The following is a 22,500-nucleotide window of genomic DNA, read 5'->3' as shown; positions in this document are numbered from 1 at the left end:
CACTGAATCGCTTAATCCCTTCTTCTAGATCTTTTCGTCTCGTGATTTCAGTGATCAGTTCCTTCAGTACGGTTTCTTTCTGCTCCTTCTCCACCTTCAGTTTCTGAACAGATTCAGAGACCATTTTATGCAAAGACTCTCTTTCATCTTTCACAACCTTGAATTCTCTTTCTAAGTTGTCATATTGTTGCTTCGATGACTCCAAGATTTGGTTGTTGAATGCTAGCTCATTCTCGAGACATTGGCATCTTTTCCTGATACCATCAAGTTCAGTACTCAACCTTTCCTTCCATAAGTCGTCCTCAGCACATCCCTTTGTCACAAAATGTTCATAGTTAGTTACAAATAAGTACGATTATCTGAATCATTCAAATGCCTTAAAAGAGATAGCATTTGTAGTCAATGCTTACCTTGCACTGATGAGTGCTCGAGGGATCCATCGTTTGCTCACAACCAACAACAATGGATGTTTCTGATAACACAAGAGATTCTATTATGCCATTCACCCTCGAACGAAGTAAATCGTGAAGCTCTTGATTAAGTGAATCATTCACTGGTAGACCACTCTGCCCATTCATGGCTGTAGTTAAATGAGCTTCCAGAGTAGTAAAAAGGCATGTTGCAATTTCGCCGGTGCTTGATAGCAATTTTACAGTTGATGATTTCTCGTCATATGTGGTATTCTAGTAATAGAAGGATACAATAAAAATTGGTGTCACCTAACTGATGCTCTTAAAAACTGCTAAGTGATGTGAAGATGTGTAAATATAAGAATCAAATTGTACCTTCAGGGAAGATAGGATGTCCATGTAAACATCTTTACAAATCGCCAAAGAATTGAACATCTTTTGCGGAAGTTCCTTGATTACTTGTGCTTCTTGTTGAAGCTCTGATATCTCTGCCAGTAGTTTATCGTTTACAAGAACTTGCTTCTCATGCTTTTCCTGCATTTATCAACAATCGTGCAGAATGGTTAATGGATGAACGAGCATGAGGACCAATAAAAAGTAAATAAGCAATTTGGGTCAGGCTTAGCTCCAATGTGAGCCCCTTTAATAAATGGCACAAGTAATTGAGCTGAAATGTCTCACAAAAAGTATTGCCCGAGTAAACTCACATCATCATGGTATATTTTTAAATTAAGAAGGGGATAGAATGCGTATGAATTTAATCAACAATGACAGAAAGAAAGACAGACAAGTTAAAATCAACCTGAAGTTTATTTTTTTCCATTATGGCATGCTCCAGTTGTCTCTCGAGATTTTGAAGCTCTTGTTTATGGTTCTCATTGGAGAGACCCTGACCCTGAAATTCAACTAAAATTGAATCATATCTACAATCATTAAAACCAGATAAGTGAACACATATAATTTAGATATTAGCATGTCATAAAAAGTAGTAACACCTAAATTTGAGTTCATCATTTTTTATGCAAGGAAGACAAACTTCATGAAAAAAAAAGAACAAAAAGATTAGAACCTTTCATAACTATAGACTAACAGAGGTAAAGCCTCGACATAATGACGTATAGGAGACCTCAGTACACGGAAAAGCACTCACAGGAGTTAGATCATTAAATGGAAACGATTGCACTTTTCTCGCAGGAGTCGTTTGAAGTGAATCAAGATCAGCTACAAAGCCTTTATTCAATTTCAACCAAGTATCCTCATCGGCAACGTTGCTAAAAGTATCCGGAAGAGGGCTACACTCAGGAGGCATAGAATAATTAGATCGCTTGGCAACAAAGGCATTAGGAGCTGCCTTGAAAAAAGGTGTTACAAATCCATCTTCAAGGCTTTTATTACAACTGCCACTGAAATCTTCCTTGAGAGTATTTTTCAAAGAACCTTGTTCCTGCAAAAACAATACAAAAGATTGTTGCAACGAAGTTTAGAATTGGCGTTCAAAACAAAAATCTGACAGCGGTATTATAGCCAAGAGCATGCAAGCTAATCCTATAAAGGCAACACCAAGCAACAGTAACGGCATTCCACAGTCACACTTGTCTACGTCAAAATATTAGAGGATATAGCGTTAGTTTCATACTCGACTTTGACTGGAGTTTTGTGCAGACTCCGAAAGATTGACAAGACTATTAAGACTTTCTATTTTTATCTGTTGCTCCCTGATACGTTGATCACGTTCTTTGTGTGAATTCCTCTCCTCTTCAAGTTCCATTTGCAAGTTTTCACGTTCAAGTTCGTACTGGATTATTTGAAATCAGCATTAGTATTACATACAAATCGACTGTGAAATGGTACAATTATCAGTACATACTCTCAACACTGAGATCTACTAAGAAAAAAACAAAAACAAGAAAAGAAAAGAAAAGAAAACCTGCCTTCAACAAATCGTTCCTCAACTTCAAAACCTCCTGCTCAAGTACTTCCGCATGTGATCCCTACACAAGAATTAATTGTCAACTACTTGAAGTCCTTTGCTCAAATGAGACAAATATGAGGGCACCTGAAGTTTTTTACGCAGTTCCTCTATCTCTTGATTCTGACGCTTCAATAACGCTGCATCCGTCAAAATCTGGGGCAATTGTAAGGAGAATTAGCTTAGGCAAAGAATATGTAATATAGCAAAATAATTGCATTTGGTAAAAAATTAGCGACGCCAAATTTTGACAGATGATAAAACTAAACAAATGGTATCGAAAAAGTTGGGTAGAAACCCCAAAGAATGTATTTTTCACAAAGACAGTAATCATATAGCTTAAGTTCTAATCAAACATAGCCCGAACTTCAAAATTGTCAGACACTGAAATACAAACAGAATAAAAACATGCACTCTAGATTCTGCTTAGTGATGATGATAATAAAGAAAACTAGTATAGTGCAAGATACGAAGAAAATAAGAGTAAGAACAACCTCATTCACTTGAACACAGTTGGTGATGCGCTTTGCTCTGCTAGCAAACTGGAGAGTTCCTTTTGTTTCTTCTATATGTACCTAATGCGCATATCCAAATTTAAGGCAAAGAGGATAAGTTTAAGCAGATTTGAATCTGAACTGACTGTGCAATGGTATGTTGGGCACATGTACATGTGTGTTTGTGTACGTTTGAAAGTATGCACACCATTATGCACTAAACAAGAAAATTGAAACAACAGTTCATTGGATACCTCTTCTGGAGCTATAGTGCATATTATTGAAGTTTTAGCATTACCACCCAGGGCTGGTTGGAGTATTCGCGTCAGTTTACTGTCTCGATAGGGAATGTGTCCCCTGTACAGGCAGAGTAAAACATTAATCACTTGTTCTTCCATGAAAGAAAAGGAGTTTCCAGGAGAAGAAATTACCTCTGCCTAACCCCCTCGCTTAGCTTATTGATAACGTTCCCAAGAATCATTAAACTCTTATTAATATGCTTGCCTTCTTTCAAACGTGTTCCTTCAGCTCCAGTTTTAGCAATTCGCTCAGACCCAGCTAAGTCTACCAAATTCTATTTCCGATAATACAAGTGAAAAAAAAAGGCGTAAATGAAGGAAACAGAAACAATCAGAAAAAAATATGAATTATTATCTTTGACTAGATTATAAGTTTTATGCCGCAGGGTGGAAATGTACGAACCAATACAGAGACACGTATGGAATCAGCACTCGAAGTCTCAGCGGTGTCCTTCCCCTTGCTTTCAATTACCTGCACAAGATGAACTCGTATATACAAGGGTATTCGTAAAAGGAGCTTCCCGACCGAAGTACTAACATAAACATACCATTCTGAATATTGTGTGCGACCTACTGCTCCTGGCATTCATATTTGTTTCACCAAAGTGTTTATTTACTGCAGGATAAAATTTACAGATATTTCTTAGTGTTTCAATTTTCAGAAATGAAATTTAACCAATGTCCTAGTTCATTTTTCTTCCATACCTTCACCCTGCTCGATGAGCTTTAAAACTTGATCAGCATTATTGACGATTTCCTCCTTGAGACCTGCAACAAATATTCCACGCTAAAGAGAGAGCCATGTCAGTTCTGTTTTTAGATGCCACAGAAAAGAATGAGAAGATAATAGGGAGTGAATAGCAACCTCCAGGCTCTCATGAATTGGCAACTTATTGTTCTCGACTGCTAATAGATCATTAATTTCTTCGTTATAAATTTCCATGTAGGAAACTCGAATCAGAAATTCTCGATCTGACATCTGATAACACAGAAAAATGGTGAGTTACAAGTTTTATCTTGCAACTGTCAGCATTTCATATTGACTTCAAGATCCAAAACAAGCATTTACCGTGTGAATTTTTTCAAACACGTCTTTCACAGCTCTGTGAATAACTCCTGCATCACTTTCAGAACCATTCATGGTGAACGTTTTACCACTACTGGTCTGTCCATAAGCGAAAGCGGTTCCTGCAATGTCTCAACCATGAGTTCCGTCGTCAAGATATAAACGCAAACGCATACAAACCGACCACGCTCATCGTAGCAATTATGATAAGTACTACGATCAAACAAAGATACATTCCAAATGGTTCGATACAACAACCTTCCTCCTAAAGAGGACAACATCCTCAATCACCTTTTAGCATATGAAACGGTGAAGGAAGAAAGAGAGAAGCATACCATTAAAACCTTCAACAGCAGCATGAATGATATCCTTAACAACAAGTTCGTAAACACTACCGTTCGTACAGATTTCGTCCAACACATGATCTAGAGTCCAAAACAGAAGTTCCACAACGTTATACAGACCTCAAATATAAGAAGATATGAGCTATTACAAGAGGAAACTTATGCAACTTGACGAAAAAATGAGCTGAAGATACGTGAGCAATCGTAGAAGAGAAGTGGATTGTGAATCTACCAAAAGCGAAGGAATTGCCGGAGATTGGCGTGTCGTGAGCTCTGTGAAGCGAAATTCGATTGTCGTCAATCTTCCAGTACGTTCCACGGATTGAATCTTGAGATACAGATGGCCTCAATCGAACAGCAACGCAGATTTTCTCCATATTGAGCTCTTTCTCTCACTGAACTTTCTCCTTCTCGGATCTAGGGCTGATGAATTCTATCACAAAGTGAACTGGTCTGGGCGGGATCTGTGTTTCAAACGGTTCTCCAATTTGAAAATGTGTTGTTTACTGAAATACCCTCTTCGCTACAGTATATTACGTTCCATACCCTCGTTTTTCTTTCTTTCCCTTAAACTGGATCAAATATTTTGTTTGGGCTAAATGTAGGCCCAACCTTTAAGTTTCCGTAAAAAAAAAAAATAATAATAATAATAAAATAAATCTTTATATATATATATATATAAAAGTTATGTTTAAATGGATAATTTTTAATACAATTTCTATTTAAAAGAAAAATATAAATATTTAATATTCTATGTAAAAAAACATAGTCTTCAAATTAAATATTACCACAATCCTAATCTGAAAATATTCTATTTACATATTATAATAATAAATCATTATAATTTATTTATTTATTTATGATATTATTTATATATGATTTATTAGTATTAAATAAAATAAGGTGCAATTGATTTGAATCCTAGCAAAAAGACCATGATTGTTCCTATTACAAAATAGCAACAAACTCATTCCGGAAGAGAAACAAGCTTGACGTTAAGGTTGTGAAGTGCTACTTCACAGGCTATGATTCAGACATGTTCGGATACATATTTTGAGATGACAAGAACAAAAGAATCTTGAAATACTGTGATATGACTTTTGATGAAAATGTTTTGTACAAGTACAAAGAGAAGAAAGGTTATGAGAAAACGAAGCAAATGGGAGTTCAAAATTCACCTAATGATGTTGTAGTAGATACTCAAGAAACTCCTAACACTGTTATTGAGGAACTAGAGTAGAGCAGGTGTTGAGAAAATCATCCAAAATCATCAGAGTAGGTATTCACCTCTATTACACTATATTTTGCTAACTGATCAAAGGGAATCAGAGTCAAGACCCTACAATTGGAGGATACAACCAAGTAGGAGCAAGCAAGGGATGATACGATGAGGTAGATGTCTAAGCTTCAGAATTGTATTACTTTTTCATTTTAGGTTGAGTACGTTGTAATAGGTAAAGCTAAAAAGAAGACGATATGTATGACAAACTATTTAGAAGAATCAAGTAAGAAACCGTCGCGAAATTAGATATAATATTATATTAAATTCATTTTAAGCATGGAAATTGTTTGCCCTCAAAATAAAGTGATTAAATTAAGCTTTAATTTAAAAAAGGAAAAAAGGCAACCAATGAGTAAATGATACGTAGATAATTAGATTACATGACATGGCATGAACTGTGAGGCTGAGTTCCTTCCGTCAACCACGCACACGTGGCTGACATATTCCCAGGCCTCCTTTTTGGCTTCTTGAATACCTGTTCAAGTCCTTCAATCTGGACCGTCCACGTGTGCACCCCGAGGAAAAAGAGTCGGCAGCCCCCTCCCTCTCTGAATTATGGAGATTACTTTCCCATAATTTCTTTTCTTAACTTAATTAACTTTAATTAATTAAATTAGCTTTTTCTTTTTCCTGGTGTGATTGATCAATTAAAAGCTACCACTCATAATCTCACACACACATATATATATATATATATAATTAATTAATTAATTAATTTTCTTTTTTATTGGGCATTTTATTTAAAGAAATAGAAGTTTATAATATAAGGAGACAAATGCATTTTCCTAATTTGTTATGAAATTACTATGCGTTATTGAATTATAAAAGCTTATATTATAAAGGAAGGTAGAAGTCATAGTTCCATTCTTCCTTTCTTTTTCTAATAAAGGTAAATTAGGATAGAAAAAAAAATAACTTTTTTTTTACTATTTAAACAGTTTTTATAACAATTAAAGCTAATTTTATCGGAATAGATTTGGTTTACTTTTGACATTTGATAACCATTGTTTTTTACTCGGGTAACTTTTCTTTGTTATCAACTAGAATATTGCACTTTGGACTCTTATGGTGTCGTATAGGAACCATACAATATTACGTGTTAATGTCATTCTTATCTCGAGTTTTGATATTAGCTCAACTTTGTACACGATTCTTATTGTTATATATAGGGAAAAAGGAATCACGAAGGAAATTCTTTTGTTCAAGTGAAGGACTACACGAGCTTCTTTGCTCGAGTCATCACTCAAAGAGATGAAGCTCTTTCACTTCACTCGTTTGATTAAATGATATAGTATGTTAGCAAGTGAAAGTGTCAAGGCAACGATGAGAAGAGATGTTGCATCCTTTGAACGTCTCGTAGTGAGAATTGCTAGAGGTTTGCTTTTGATATGGGTCATATCAATAGACTCACTAAGTCAACCTCGATTAGAATTGAACATAGTTATACATGGAAAAGATATTTCGGTTGCACAAGTGCTTGCCTCAATTTTCTTCGACAATGATCCACTTATGGAGTGTTGGATGATGAAAGTCCCACATCGGTTAATTTAGGGAATGATCATGGGTTTATAATCTAAGAATACACTCTCCATTGGTATGAGGCCTTTTGGGAAGCCTAAAGCAAAGCCATGAGAGCTTGGGTTTATAATCTAAGAATACACTCTCCACCTTTTGGGAAGCCCAAAGCAAAGCCATGAGAGCTTATGCTCAAAGTGGACAATATCCATACCATTGTGGAGAGTCGTGTTCGTCTAACATCCCTCTTACTTTTTTTCTGTTTTCTTCCAAAGTAAAATACCAAACTTGCACTGCTAATTCCAAAGATATTTCAGTTGCACAAGTGCTTGCCTCAATTTTCTTCGACAATGATCCACTTATGGAGAAGTTTCTTCACACAACATTGAGCCTCTGTGTTGGAGGTGGTAGTTGGGATGCTCACTTTATGTTTAGTGAAGTTTTACTACAATAATAGTTACCAAGCAACCATTGGTTTGACGTCATTTGAAAGCCTGTGTAGGTCTTCTTTCTATTGAAATGAGGTAAGTGAACGTCCATTGCTAGCACCTCAAGTCAGTCCAAGTCATGAATGATGTGATTCAAAAGATTACAGCTAGGATGAAAACAACATAAAGCAAACAGAAAAACTAGGCTGACACGAGGAGTAAGGATTTGAAGCTCGAAGTGGACCATCATTTATTTCTAAAGGAAGCTTCGACGAAGAGAGTTCAAAGGTTTAGACAATAAGAAAAGTTGAATCCACGTCTCATTGGGTTATTTGAGAATTTAAAGTGTAATAACGTGTTACTTATTAATCAGCTCTACCACCCTCTCGACTCGTAACTAGTGAAAATTTTAGATAAAAATTTCAACAATTAAAATCCTAATTTTTAAAATAATAAAAATTAAATCAGTAAAAATAGAATTTTGTGGGGAAGGGCATGGGTTTCAGTGATTCACTAGACAGTCAGTCACGTGCATGCCTCGCCCAAAAGATACCCTTCTTACAAATTCCCTTCTTTTTCTTTTTAATATATATTATTATTATTATTTATAATTATTGGCTTTATGATAATATTTAAAAATTTGAAGGCTCCTCATTGGTCAAGATTCTTTTCACTCAATATTTTAAAAATAGTAAATAAGTCAATTAGATAAATTAAAATATATCCACAAAACAAAGTTTAATGAGACACCAATCTCCCTCACATACTTCATTCTTATATTTTTTTTACTGAGGTGAGATCTCACAATCTACCCTTTTCGATCTTACCTATGTTTTTTTATTCTTAATATTGTATTAGAGCTTTCTCATTTTTAACTTGGTATTAGAGTCATGCCCTAAACTTAGCCATGTTAATAGAATTCTCAAATGTCGAACAAATGACTCCAAAAGAAAAAGGAGTCGAGACTTCAATAGTAAAAAATGACTAAGACTCCAGAAGAAAAAAGAATTGAAGCTCGATTAAGAGGAGGTATTGGATGAAAGTCTCACATTGACTAATTTAAGGAATGATTATGAGATTATAATTAATGAATACTTTCTCCATTGGTACGAGTCATTTTGGGAAGCTTATAGTAAAATCATGAGAGCTTATGTTCAAAGTGGACAATATCGTATCATAGTGGAGAGTCGTGTTCCTCTAACAGACACTATATAAAATTACCAAAGATAATTGTAACGGTCTCATCCATTTTTATTAATATAAATTATTTGATTAATAGCTAAAGAGAAAGAAAAGGAAAAAAAAAGCATTAACTTTTTTTATTTCCCTATTTAACTTTTAGGTGAACGTGTTGGACGTCGATGACATGGTGGCCAAGATCCGGCAAAGATCCGAAAGCCTGGACCGAAGGCCAACGAACTCCATCCACAACCAATCATTTTGTCTCAAAACCATATGGCGGCGGTTGAGAACCCGGCCGAGTCGGTCCTTCAAGTCGCGGTTCTGGGTCATCAACCGGTTCACCTCATTGTTGAGATCTTCCAAATGCCTCTTCTTCCTCCACCGCGAGCGGCGGGCTGACTCCCGGTTGGATAACATCCGGCGCAGCTTCCTCTGGTCTGTGGTGGTCGGATTGGAAGCCTGGGAGTCGGAGGTGGGACTGGGGGGCCCGTCGTTGAGTAGAAAGAGGGATAAAAGCTCTTGGATTTCAGTGGCAGTGAAGCCATGGTTGTCAGGAACCTCACTCTGAAACCCAACATGTTGTTCCCCCATGGTTACCACAAAACTAAGCTCGAGAGAGAGAGAGAGAGAGAGAGAGAGAGAGAGAGAGCAAAGGGGATGAAGGAAGAGGGGGTGTTGGGTATTTATGGGAGAAATGGGAGAGACACGTGGGGCCCAATAAAGCATGAAACTTGGAGGAGTGACCTAAACCTATCCAACTAATTAAAAAAAAAAAAAAAAAAAGTTTATATAATATATATATAATTTATATTAAAATAGCACGTGATTTGTTTCATCACAAAAATGTTTAAAGTTTTTTTGTCATTGCTTTCAAGCTTTATTTTTATTTTTGGAGAAAAGTAATAATAAATTTAAACCATAAAGGATCAAAGATTATTATTTTCTGAATCAATAAAATCTTAGAGAAAGACAACTAGTTTTTATTTTTTTATTTTTTTATTTTTTTTATCATCATTTTTTAAATTTTAGTAAAATTATTTAATTGTTAAATTATGGGTTGGTCAAACTTATTTTTATTTTATTTTATTGAAATAATGAATTAACCAATTTCCCACTTATTTATTCTCTTTTTGTTAAAATTAGGGAACAAATTAACGAAATTTGATAAAAATTAAACTCTTATTTAAATGGTCCAAATTGATATGACTCACCTTTTGTAAAATAAAAAGATTGAATGAAAAAAAGAATGGGATTACTCGTTTTAATTAACTAATTAACAATTTTTTTTTAGTTCTATTAGAATAGAAAAATAAAGAATAATAGAAGTGACCCTTAGAATCAAATAATACTTTAAATCTAAATCTACCACTAATTTTGTTGAGCCATGTCATCGATACTTATGGTGATGTGGCAAAATATGAGAAAGGAGTAATATAGAATTGGGTTAATGCAACATAAACAGTAGTAGTTTTTGGGTAGTAGTGCAGCGGTGGCAAGGTGGTGGACAAGAAATATTATTGGCTTTAACTTTTAGAGAAAAGGAGGAGTAATATGAGAGTGTTTAGGGTTTAGCTTAATGAAGAAGAGTGAAGCAAATAACGACATGGCGGCGTGGAGATCATGTTGTCATGGGAGATCAAAAGTTGGAAGAGGTATGGCTAACCCCATCACTTTGCAACCATCGACACTTGGATGGACGATTGAATTTATTAAAAGGAGCCTAAAATGGAAAGCCACAACCCAAAGCTATCACCCTGCTTTTGGTAAACTGCTCTGTGCACAATTTATGGGTAAGTTGCCAACACCCATTACACCCATTGCCCAAAAGTTGTTCTTTATTCTGAGTTTTTATCCCTTTCAGTGCCCGATACCGACAAGCTCTGTCATAACAGAGCCTTGAGGGATTATAGCCTCTTTCAGAAGGAGAGGAACCTGCTTATACTTATTTGGTCCCTACAATGTGGAGACAACAAGGTATATTTTGACTGTAAAGGATGGGAATATATGAAGAATGTAATAAAGAAATATACGTGCTTCAACCAGAAGAATTTGAGAAATGAATAACATTCTCTCCTAGCATGTGTTTTAAAAACTTTGAGGAGGAGCCCCTAGCAAATGTGTTTTAAAAACATTGAAGAAGCCTGAAAGGAAAAGTTCAAAGAGAACGATGTCTGCTAATTGTGAGTTTTGACCGTTACAAATGGTATTAGAGTCAGACATTGAGCGATGTGCCAGCGATAAGGCTGAGCCCCGAGGGTGGACACGAAATAGTGTGCCAACAAGGATGTTTAGTCTTAAAGAGGATGAATTATAAGATCCCACATCGGTTAGGTAAAAGAACGAAACATTGTTTATAAAGGTGTAGAAACTTCTCACTAGCAGACGCGTTGTAAAATCCTTGAGAGGAAATTATGTAACTTGCTGCTAGATTTTAGTAATTTCTAAACTTGATGGGCAGAAGCGCAACATATTATATACATAAACTAGAGTTTATAGGCCAAAGAACACATACATATCTTACCTAAAAGAACAAAATAACTTCTAAGAAGTGTGTTTCTTTAATCCTATTTATTCAATCGAAAACGGCAGCTTTTTTAACCTAACCCTGAAAAGTACGGTCTGTTTTGCACTTGATCCGGGGCCTTGCCCCATGCCTCAAAACATGGCATGCACATTATCGAATCTCAAGTAGAGAAGATTCCACGTTATATTTACAGCAGATTTTTGTAGAGTTGTCTTTCCTAATTAACAATTAGTTTTTAGCCTTTAGCTTACGAAACGGAGTCCAGATTTACCGTTAATGGAGGCTAACATGCAAGTTCTGCACCTCTCCCCCTAAATCGAACTTTTAACCTGCACAAAGTGAACGAAATTAACATGGTATTACAAATTAGAAGCCAGTTTTTTACCAGCATTATTACCTTAATGTGTCTACCTTGATCTGTATTATTTACCTTAATGTGTCTACCTTGATGCCGTCAAGTGCCTATTGAGAATTGTTGGGAGAGAATTCCACATTGGCTAATTTAGGGAATGATTATGAATTTATAAGTGAGAAATACAATCTTCATTGGTATAAGGCCGTGTGAGAATACCAAAAGCAAAACTATATGAACTTATGCTTAAAATGGACAATATCATACTATTGTAGAAAATCGTGATTTTTATAAACCCAACGGCCACATATAACTTTGTTGTGGCACATATAATTCTAACCTAGATGCGACAGAAAAGTGGGTGATATGCTCAATAAAGCGATGTTCATACTTGGTATGTATGAATAGCATTTTTTAGCACAGATTGCTCGTGTATTAAGAGGACCAAGCCAGAACAATAAAGTTAGCTACTGTGGAACTTCGAGGAATACGGCAAAGGCAAACAAAAGCCTCCGTGTAGCTTACAAACTCTAAAAGCTTGTTAACTAAGTACATTGATCCTGCTCACACCTTGGCCATAATACTAGAAATGAATGAAAATGGACTCAAGTTCCAATAAGGGAAAGAGTGGATAAAATTTAAAAGTAGTTGAGACTTGAAAGCAGGACAGCAAGAGTAGAATTTTCGGGAAAAAAGGTTCTTTTTATATACAGGATGATAGGCGTTCAGCTCATTGGAAAAATAAATAAATACAAATTCCAGAATAACACTTAACGGAGAAGCAATGCAAAGTGCTTTCCATCCATCTGTTGAACGTCATATTTGGGTACAAGAACAACTCAACAGAAAAAAGACCCAACTTGGTTTAAATTACCCATCACGAGTTGGAATCTCTCACCTCCTATTGCTGAATAAGATCCCAAATATTTTCCGGAGAATTGAAGAACTTAGGATTTGATTAATAAATATTAAAGAAAAATATATCAAGTGGTAGATTGATTCAAACTCTAGAACTAACAGAGAAGGTCGGCTCTATTCAAATTAAAGGACATGAAACGTCCATTATTAGTTCAGAGAAAACATAACAATTGATTAGTTACATCCATCCTACATCCTAGATCATACCAAGGAACAATGAATTAATGCAACACCCCATATCCACAAACGTGCTGGAGAAATTTGAACAAAAAGAAAGTTCTTCCCCATAAGAACCAGATTGGGAAACTCAGTGTGATAAATTTATACCGCATTGAAGAAAAAAATATACCGTCGTATGCATCACAAACCATTTGGTAGCTGACAAATCCAGAGTATTGAGTAGTAATCTGCAGCATTTAGGACAATGTGAGTATTTGTACCCAATACTTATGAGGAGATTTCATGGTTCATGTCAATACTCATATTTCAACACAGTTCAAATCTTCTACTCACTTATAACATGAATTTACAGATCAGTGAAAAGGGATAAAAAATATATATATATAATATTTAATTCCAAGGGAGATTGAATTAAGAATATTTAACGAGGAGAACCCCCTTTCTGCTAGATGTGTTACTCATAACAATTATTCCCCATCACCAAAACAGTACAGGCAGCCCCTTCGGATAAAATTGCAGAAATAACAAGAAAAGCTCTACATTCTACAATCAATTCAAGTAAAAACCTCAACATAAACCAGCATGAAGTTGAGCAACACTAAGATTTTAACATTAACATAAAAGTTTGATTTACTATGTTAAAATGAGATCCAAATGAACATCAATGCACGAACAATCTAGTAGCCTCAACCAAGAGGTTAGAGGTTCAAATGGTTTGAATCCCTCCATAGAAGCTCTTGACAACAAGTAAATAATAGTAGTTAGACTGCTTGAAAGTGAACCAACTCAAACCTTGGAATTCTTCGTACTTAGAGAATCAGAATCCGTACCCAAGGCCGTAACATCACTAGAATTGCAATTTAAACAAATAATAACCCCGAAATTTCAACAAATCCATTTGTACCACAGAGAAACAAAGTTGAAATTAGTAGAACTGGTACGACCTTAAGTTCAGAAATGTATCAACAGTGTGACAAGCCCAAAATTTATGCATAATTATGTATATTAAGCCCAAAAACAAGGATCAATTTCAACATCCGAAGCATCTGGCTCTTCTACCACAGCTTGTCCGATTCTTAACCATGCTCAACAATTCATATCAACAAATTAAACACAGAACCTCATTAATTCCGTATACTTCTATTTTACTTCAACTTCAAGAAAAGCTTCAGCACTAATATAGATGAAGCGAGATAGTAGAACTAGTCGAAACAAAACAATTGTCAATAACCTGATAACAATAACTCTCGTACATCTAGTCATCGATCACGATTTATCACAACGTCAACCATAATATAACTACACTCTACAGTCTCCAAGAATACAAATGTACGAAAATCAAAATGATCAGCGAGTCGGCCGAGAAGAACAGACTGAATGCAGCAGGAATTAACAATCGAGAACCAGAATTTGAAGCATAGAAACGGAGTATACCAGTGAAGCAAGTAATGATTAATGTCACAAGGCTCTAGCCAAAAGAGAAGGAAACGCAACAGTCGTACCTGCAAGGAGTTTCTCCTCCATCTCCGAGCATATCTCCCGGAAGCTTTAAATTTCTAAAAATGATATAGAATGCAGAAACAACATGTTTGAATACGCTCCGAGTTCTGAGAGAGATTATGCATTAGAACAGAAAGGAGATGAATTTAATGACCAGGTGGCGCGATTTCTTTTTCTGGAAAATGCGGTGCGTTGGAACCGATGAAGCAAAAGAATAGAAATTAGTCAATTTATAAAATTAAATTACCTGGACAACAAAGTCGTTGTAGTATAGTGGTAAGTATTCCCGCCTGTCACGCGGGTGACCCGGGTTCGATCCCCGGCAACGGCGCTTTTCTTTTGAATATAAATGTCAAATAATGTATAATTTAATTGATTTTTTTCGGTGACTAGAATCAATTAAACTAACCATGGAAGTAACTAAAATAAAATAAAGTCTCGAAAATAAATAAATCTTATTCAAACCTAATCCATCTATGATTGAGCGTCGTTTTCCATGATTTCGACATTTCAAATTACATCCACCTCAAAATGAAAAAAAAAAAAAAAATAGCTGCATATAATTAAGAGATTGGTGCCCTATTAAAAAGGGTATTCAAAAATAAAACAAATACAAACTTGGTTGAAGAATGGTTAAGGTGTGTGGTGTTCCTTCCAAATATGAATGACTCGCTATTCTCTAACGTCAATATCAACTAACCTATCTTATTCGAGAAAAAAAAAAATTAAGCACTACGAACTTATCAACTATGACTTAAAAGAGTCACTCAAAAGATTTTTGTGATATTCGATATTAGTTAGAAAGAAGAACGAAACAGCTTTTTAGTAGAGAAACTTTTCCCTAACAGGTTTTAAAGCTTAGGAAGAGCTCATGAGACAAATCTAAAAAAGACAAATTTTTTGTTATTATTTTTTATTTTAAAATTTTTTGGTAAAAAGTAAGAAGTTGAGCATGTTAACTTAAATATGCCAATAAAGGAAAACAAGTGGCATTAAGGCTATAGAGTCACCATCTCATCATTACGCCAGCGATTCACTCGCCAATATAAAACCCTCCACGCCTCCCTTCCATTCATTTTCATGTCACAATTCTAGGCCAAGAAGATGTCGAAGTTCATAGCTCTCTTCTCCATTGTAGCGCTCGTGACAATGTCTCTTTTCTCCGCCTCCGAAGCTCGTCCCATCGCTACATCCACCTCCACTTCCCTCGACTTCAACCATATTGCGCATCAGGTACCCTAAAATCTCATATCTCTTTGATCATGGTTTACAAGTAAGGAATACATCTCCATTGGTATAAAGATTTTAAAACAAAGCCATTCCGGAGATCCTTGATTCCTAACAATTCCATCATGAAATTAATGTTTACTCGTACTTTAATCAGGCCATTTCTGAAAAGGATCACGGCGATGTTTGCGAGGGAGGAGAGACAAAGGAGTGTCTGGCTAGAAGAACGTTAGAGGCTCATACCGATTACATCTATACCGATAATACCAAGTCATGAGCTGCTGTATTCCGACCATTATATTAATAATTATTTTTATGTGTCTCTTATGCTATCCTCATCCTCAACTAATTCCGTAACAAGAAAGAGTTAGGAATTGAAGCGGTTTACCGAAAATGTATAATAATTTAAAATATTTAGAGAACGGACCAATTAATAAATATAAAATTGAAATGCATACGACATTACATGCATTACATGTCTAATATATGTAGTGATAACATTTTAAATGGTGTTATGAGATTAAGCTCATAAGAAATCTTTTAAAACTATAATGTTATAGCAATGAACATGAATTCAAATCAAAATAAAAACAATATTTCAATCTAAATTAAGGGCTAAGAAAATAGACATGAATGTAAATGCTCTAATTCTCGTTCCATGATCTAATCTAAGGGTTGCTGTATTTAACGAGTGTCTAGTATTAACAGCTCTAGAGAATGCTCGTCTGACTATGAAAGGGACCTAGGAGGTGTACGAGCTGATTGATGGGTCTATACTCGCACATGTGGACCGTGTGTAGAACAGTAAATACACATCCAATTACCCGTTTAGGATAGGCACCTAAGGAAATATATACTGGTATGATAATAGGTCCCACTCATGATTATATGTGCTTACATTTAATCCCAATAGTGGGATCAATATGATGTGCTACTTCTATTTTGAGGTAAAGTCAAGACACCCTTTTACAATTGATGACGACATCGCGAGACCATGACACATGCATAGGGTAGTTGTATTTATTTTCTTAGACATAGATTAAAATATAGTTTTTTTTTTTTTTTTGGTACTTTTAAATGCTTATTGATTTCACCAAGTGTTTTATTGTGTCGTATTAAAGATGTTTTCGAACACGTAAATCCATGACAGTGTTTTAAAATGAAATTTATGTTTTATATTGAAGTTTCAAATAATTATTTCTACAGAAAATGATTACGTTATATTCACAACAACAATTTTATACTATAAAATTCTAGGGTCATTATAATTGACAATATAATTTTTAACACAGTTTTTTCTTGAGTTGTATCGTCCCCCTCCTTAATTTATATGTAAATAAATAACATTTTCTTTTTATTATTTTTAATTTTAATTAAATCCATCGACTAAAAATATAATATTTATTATTACCAAAACTACCCTTTATCACAACTTGTTCTTAAAGTTTCCTATTATTTCACTACTTATGTATATCACGCATTCCATCTTCCATTGATTTAATATTATAAAATAATTTTCATTTTCTCATATGGAAAAATGATCCATCGTCATCTTGTTAGTTCTATAAGGGGAAAAAACGTAGTTATAAAGAAATAATGTATTCGAGGTAGATCGAAGGAATATATGTCGATTGCAGTAAAATTGTGTTCATATTATTCATAGATTTATAGCTTATAGTGCAGATAGAAACTAGTTGGCATGTGACACCTGAGTAAAAGAAGACTACATTTGTGATATCCCACATTGGTTGGGGAGGAGTGAAACACCCTTTATAACGGTGTGGAAACCTCTCTCTACTAGACGTGTTTTAAAGCTTTGAGGGGAAGGGAAAAGTCCAAAGATGACAATATCTGCTAGCGGTGAACTTGGGTTGTTACAAATGGTATCAAAGCCAGATACTGGACTATGTGCCAACGAGGAGGCTATTCCTCGAATGGGGTAGACACGAGGCGACGTGCCAGTAAGGGCGCTGGCCCCAAAGAGAGGTGGATTTGGTAGGGACCTTACATTGATTAGAGAAATAAACGAGTGCCAGCAAGGACGTTGGGCCCTGAAAGGGAGTGGATTGTGATATCCCACATTGGTTTGGGAGGAGAACGAAACACCCTTATAACTTATTCTTTATAAGGGTGTAAAAACCTCTCTCTAGTAGACTTATTAGATACCGAATTCAAATTTCGAAACCAATCACAGATGCAACTAAAATTCATCGAAAATAAATCAAGCTTATCCAAATGTAATGTATGGTGAACAATTGTCAAAACAAATAGAAGCAATCATATACATGAGAGATTAGAGATTGGTGCCGTATTGAAGAGGGCATTAGGAAACAAAACAAACACACATAATGAAGAGAAACAATGGTAGGAAATGTACGGAGTGTGTGGTGTTGCTTCCAAATATAAATAAATTAGAGTACGACCCATACTATTTGAATAGGAGGTTGTATGCTTCGTATCAATTCCCATTCCCAAGATTATCGGATAGATCAAGACAAGTCATTTTAGCATGTTTTGTTCTCACTTACATGTATCTCTAGATAAAACACGTCTAACCATGAAATTTTTATAATTGAGCCATCGAAAAGGAAGGTGCACTCTATTGGTATATAAAGTGACTTCAGTTTTAGTAATTCAATAGAGTTCCTATGATTGAACCATCGAAAATAAAGGTGTACCTTGTTGGCATAGATAATGACTTTCAATTCTAGTAACCCTTTCTTAATCATCATATTTTTAAGATCACTCTCATTCCCATGTCAAAAATAAGTTGTTGAGTTAAGTTTTATTCTCCCGAAGAAAACTCACTTATAAGCCTTAAATTTGCCCCAAATTCTACTTTATAATTCTGAGTTAATATAATTAGCATATCATGTTAGAGCTAAATACACTTAAACTCATAAGTTGAACCATGACTAGTGTTGATATTTAATATTGAATTATAGTTTACTGTATATATCATATTTGATCCTTTATTATAGACAAATATATAGATATTTTCTTTCCTCACTATAGGTATCATATTTATCCTTTCATTACGAACAAATATCTGGAATACATTTATTGTAAGCTTCCTTTATTACTCTTTTCATATTCTTGTAATTTATTTAATTCTCTGAATGATTCTAAACCATTGTAAACAGAGAACTTCCATAGAAAATCTCCAAACAAACCAAAAGTAAAGTGTTTGAGTTGTGGAGAAAAATGTGAGTTTCGAACAAATTGTACAAAGAGGAAGCAGAATCACAGATCAGAAAATGACACTTATTCTATAATCTGCTTAGTTAGTCGGATTGAAACCTAGATTTTAGATTCACTTTCATTGGTACTTTGGAGAACAGATGAGTGGACAATATGATTTTAGCTTATAAAAAAAAAAAAAATATATATATATATAGTTAAATTGAAGATCAGCCATGCAACAAACAAAGAAAAGATAAATATAGCAAAGCCAGCAAGTAAAGAGAAACAAGCGGTGTAACGTTGAAACCGTCTCCAAATCATTTCTTATAAAACCCCCCAACAAAACAGGCATCCTCCACGGCTTCACCGCATTCATGTTCAAGACTCAACTCCAGGTGAAGATGTCGAAGCTGGTGGCTCTCTTCTCCATCGCAGCGCTCATAACAATGTCCATTCTCTCCTCCTCCGCCGAAGCCCGTCCCATCACTACAACACCCACCGCCACTCCCTTCGACACCAACCGAATCACTCATCAAAAGGGTCATGAAGATGTTTGCAAGGGAGGAGAGGCAGAGGTGTGCCTGGATAGAACAACCTTTGAGGCCCATTCTGATTACATCTATACCGATGCTATCAACTCATGATTATTCGCACACCCACTCCTCTGCAAAATGTGGATCAATTATTGTTCCTCTCTCATTACTACACACTTCATAATCAAATTATATTATTATTCTTATTATTATTGTGCTGCAAATCCATCACCAAAAACCAAATTACTATTTAGATCAGTTTCCCTCTGAATTAAACCATTTTTTAGTGTTTCCTTAAAGCTCTTTATAAAATTATTGATGTATGCTATGTTAAATGATTATATTATATTTTAATCGTTATCATGAATATTGTGTTATACTAGTTATTGCAAACTATACGAAGATATAGTGTTTTCAATAATTCTATAAAAGAAAGGGTTGTGCACGAAATATTCCTCACATTCTGGCTCTTATGGGGTCCTTAACCTACATTAAAACATTTAGGGTATGGTTAATGTGTTTGAAAGTGATAGCACTTATATATAAAAGTGATGTGTACTCGACGAGACAAAAAATTACGAAAGTGGTATAGGTATAGTAGATTTTATGTGTACAAAAGTGGTGCACACACAACTATTTGTGTATGAAAGTGATACACATCTACTTTGAATGACACTATGATCTATATGGGTCAGTGCAAGATATGATTTATTACATATGTACATGAATCTACTAGACAGATTCATTATCGTACGCTATAGTCTCGTGCACGTTCATACTAAGTGTACGGAGAGGAATATTATAAATTCTTGTTGCCATAAAAAAAAAAAAAAAAGAAGAAAGAAAGAAAAAGAGATTTGGTAGAACACATGATTTATGAGAAGGTGAAGTTGGGGAAGGTGGCATTTGGGCCGACAACGAGCAATGTTCTCGTGTCTGATAATTACCCAACACCATCTGCACGTGACTCCAATTATATTAACATTCAACCCTAATTTTATTAATTTTCCCGATACATGTGCTCCTAAAAAGGAAACCAAGATTTCACGGTTCACCAGCTTCGAGGCCCAATGTCCTCCCTAGCACTTGTTCACTTCATCAATTGATGTGGGACGTTCCAATCCATTCCATTTGAGGCTTTAGAGTCTAGTGTCCTCGTTAGCACTTGTTTACTTGTCCAATTGATATAGGACCCCCAATCTATTCAGGGCTCCTTGCTAGCACACCACCTTGTGTTTACTTCCTTCCGAACTCTGTCCTCTTTGAACGCCCGAGAAATTAGTTATGCATCAATATGATCCATAAATTTTAAAAAAGCGATCTTTTATTGTATAGTTGTTGTAAGCTTACACTTTGAAATGAAGATGGAATCCGGGTAATTTAGACTACACAATTTCAATAGCTCTGATGATCTCTGTTTTACCTCTTTATTGCACCCACTTTGTATCACTAGCAGCAACTTGGCCGCCAATCCTGCATCCACCGCAACCACCGCGCATTCCTCCGGCGCCACCTTGAAAACCGCCCATAAAATTGACAACGCAAATTCAGTACAAATCTCAGATACTTTCATCAATAATTTCACCAACATCTTAATCGTTTCTTCACAATCTTTCAACGCTAATCTCCCCTCTGGAAGACACGACAAACCGTCGAGAATGTAAAGCGCTGATTCCAACCCATCACCGTTGAAACTGGACAGAGCACCGCCGAGTTTCGCGACGGCGCCGATGCTTACCAGTTGCTTTTTTATGGATTCGTTTGAACAGAACGATCGGAGTAAACTAAGTCCGGCGGTTACTCCATTTGGGTGTTTTTGATCCTTTACCATTCTCAACAATCCCACGAGTAAACTCAAACTTGAAACGCTCTCTGTTCTTGAATCGTCACCGTCCATTATTTTCTTGATGAATTTCGTGCAATTGATCTTGGTTTCGATGGAGCCTTCGTTTAAAATATCTGCAATTAGTGATCTTCTTGTGGGTTGAATCAAATTGTTCTTTAACTCCGAATCGAGATCCAAATTTACGAGAATCCCCACGGCTTCCGACCCAACTGCGTGGGAAGTGAAAGAACCCAAAAGAGAAGAGATTACAGCGACGCCGCCGTTGTCGACCACCATCTTTTTGGCGGAGGAATGGGCGGCGACAACATGTCGGAGATCTTTCAGGGACTGAACTCTAGCTTGACCCTTGACCTTCTTCAATGAATCCAAAAGCTCTGTTACTCTCCCCTGAACGTCCTCTGATTTCTTCTTGAACGCTAAGAACTTCTGCGAAAACCAGGTGTGAATCAACTGGTGAAGGGTCCGATTGGGTGTAAGGGAATCGTCCCAAAGCTCTTGCATTGTTGTGGGGCAAGTCAAATGGCCTAAAGAGAACCATTTCTGAATGTTGCACCGCTCGTAGGTCTGCCCAGAACAGAGTGTCACCGGGTCTTGCATCGGCTCGAGAGAAATTGGGCAAATGAACACCGATGGGACCTCTATCGACGATTCCAGCTCCACAATCATCTTCTTCAGATCTAACTTCTCCCCACCGCCACCGCCACCGCCACCGCCGCCTCCGCCGAGAATCCCATCTTTGACGACAGTTTCCAGATCTAGAATCTGCGCTCCGCAAGCTACTACAAGCTTGGGATCCCCTGCTTTCCAAGTAGACGGCTGGTATATCGGCATTATAGAAAACCCTTGTGTACACTACACTACAGTGTCGCTCTCATTGACAATCACAGGCAAAAATGTTAGCTTTTCTTTGTTTTTTTGGTCTCTTTATCTGAGATTTCCCCTGCTTTCCTTCTTCATTACACTAATCCAAAGCTTCCTATTCGAGCTCTCAAAAATGGCGAAATAGTCAAACCCAGATCAGAAAAATCATGACCCACATCGGAAAAGTAACAGAAACCAAAAGAAAATCACCAGAGCGGAGGAGAAGGCTTAAACACTTCCACAAAGACTGCCCTTAAAAACCCTAAGAAAGCCATCATTTTTGTAATGCTGCAGAAGGACCGTGCAGTCTTCTCTCTTGTGTATGTCTCCAAGAACATCAGCTGGAACGTGGCCTTGGTTTTTTTTTTTTTTTTTTTTTTTTTTTTG

At 36.0% G+C, this 22,500-nt stretch overlaps 3 protein-coding genes, 1 long non-coding RNA gene and 1 other non-coding gene across 6 annotated transcripts in view; 1 reads left to right on the top strand and 4 right to left on the bottom strand.

Moving 5' to 3' along the window:
• LOC111496405 (kinesin-like protein KIN-7N) overlaps positions 1-5,028 on the bottom strand; it is a 5,249-nt gene extending 221 nt beyond the window's left edge. The window contains exons 1-18 of the mRNA XM_023146821.1: positions 4,815-5,028; positions 4,574-4,663; positions 4,242-4,360; positions 4,038-4,151; positions 3,878-3,959; positions 3,721-3,788; positions 3,576-3,644; positions 3,305-3,447; positions 3,128-3,230; positions 2,874-2,954; positions 2,467-2,535; positions 2,342-2,401; positions 2,047-2,205; positions 1,561-1,854; positions 1,213-1,305; positions 786-944; positions 411-683; positions 1-313 (exon numbers count right to left, since the gene is read on the bottom strand). The exon at positions 1-313 is cut by the window's left edge and continues 221 nt beyond it. Coding sequence (XP_023002589.1) covers positions 1-313; positions 411-683; positions 786-944; positions 1,213-1,305; positions 1,561-1,854; positions 2,047-2,205; positions 2,342-2,401; positions 2,467-2,535; positions 2,874-2,954; positions 3,128-3,230; positions 3,305-3,447; positions 3,576-3,644; positions 3,721-3,788; positions 3,878-3,959; positions 4,038-4,151; positions 4,242-4,360; positions 4,574-4,663; positions 4,815-4,959 — 2,434 coding nt within the window. The 5' untranslated portion in view covers positions 4,960-5,028. The remainder of the gene's footprint in view (positions 314-410; positions 684-785; positions 945-1,212; positions 1,306-1,560; positions 1,855-2,046; positions 2,206-2,341; positions 2,402-2,466; positions 2,536-2,873; positions 2,955-3,127; positions 3,231-3,304; positions 3,448-3,575; positions 3,645-3,720; positions 3,789-3,877; positions 3,960-4,037; positions 4,152-4,241; positions 4,361-4,573; positions 4,664-4,814) is intronic.
• A 4,117-nt stretch (positions 5,029-9,145) lies between these two features.
• Positions 9,146-9,580, bottom strand: LOC111496635 (basic leucine zipper 4-like). Its single transcript, XM_023147128.1, has one exon. The coding sequence runs from the start codon at positions 9,578-9,580 to the stop codon at positions 9,146-9,148; it is 435 nt and encodes a 144-aa protein (XP_023002896.1).
• A 1,842-nt stretch (positions 9,581-11,422) lies between these two features.
• LOC111496417 lies at positions 11,423-13,825 on the bottom strand. 2 transcript variants are annotated; one of them, XR_002720453.1, is made up of 3 exons: positions 13,756-13,825; positions 11,944-13,190; positions 11,423-11,842 (listed from the first exon to the last, which is right to left on the bottom strand). It is a non-coding gene; the product is annotated as an uncharacterized LOC111496417 (long non-coding RNA). The 2 variants fall into 2 exon arrangements; XR_002720452.1 differs by having other exon boundaries at positions 13,133-13,190.
• An 897-nt stretch (positions 13,826-14,722) lies between these two features.
• TRNAD-GUC lies at positions 14,723-14,794 on the top strand. Its single transcript has one exon. It is a non-coding gene; the product is annotated as a tRNA-Asp (tRNA).
• Positions 14,795-20,716: 5,922 nt separating this feature from the next.
• On the bottom strand, positions 20,717-22,462 carry LOC111496578 (U-box domain-containing protein 30-like). Its single transcript, XM_023147064.1, has one exon. The coding sequence runs from the start codon at positions 22,081-22,083 to the stop codon at positions 20,731-20,733; it is 1,353 nt and encodes a 450-aa protein (XP_023002832.1). The 5' UTR covers positions 22,084-22,462; the 3' UTR covers positions 20,717-20,730.
• Positions 22,463-22,500: the final 38 nt, after the last annotated feature.

Source organism: Cucurbita maxima, unplaced genomic scaffold (assembly GCF_002738345.1).
Source record: "Cucurbita maxima cultivar Rimu unplaced genomic scaffold, Cmax_1.0 Cma_Scf00022, whole genome shotgun sequence".
Taxonomy (NCBI): domain Eukaryota; kingdom Viridiplantae; phylum Streptophyta; class Magnoliopsida; order Cucurbitales; family Cucurbitaceae; genus Cucurbita; species Cucurbita maxima.
The sequence above is the reverse complement of the archived record's forward strand: the minus strand, read 5'-3'. Positions and strand labels throughout refer to the sequence as shown.

Coding starts and splice junctions, on each gene's coding strand:
- LOC111496578 (XM_023147064.1), bottom strand. CDS start 22,083: ATGCCGATATACCAGCCGTCTACTTGGAAAGCAGGGGATCCCAAGCTT.
- LOC111496635 (XM_023147128.1), bottom strand. CDS start 9,580: ATGGGGGAACAACATGTTGGGTTTCAGAGTGAGGTTCCTGACAACCAT.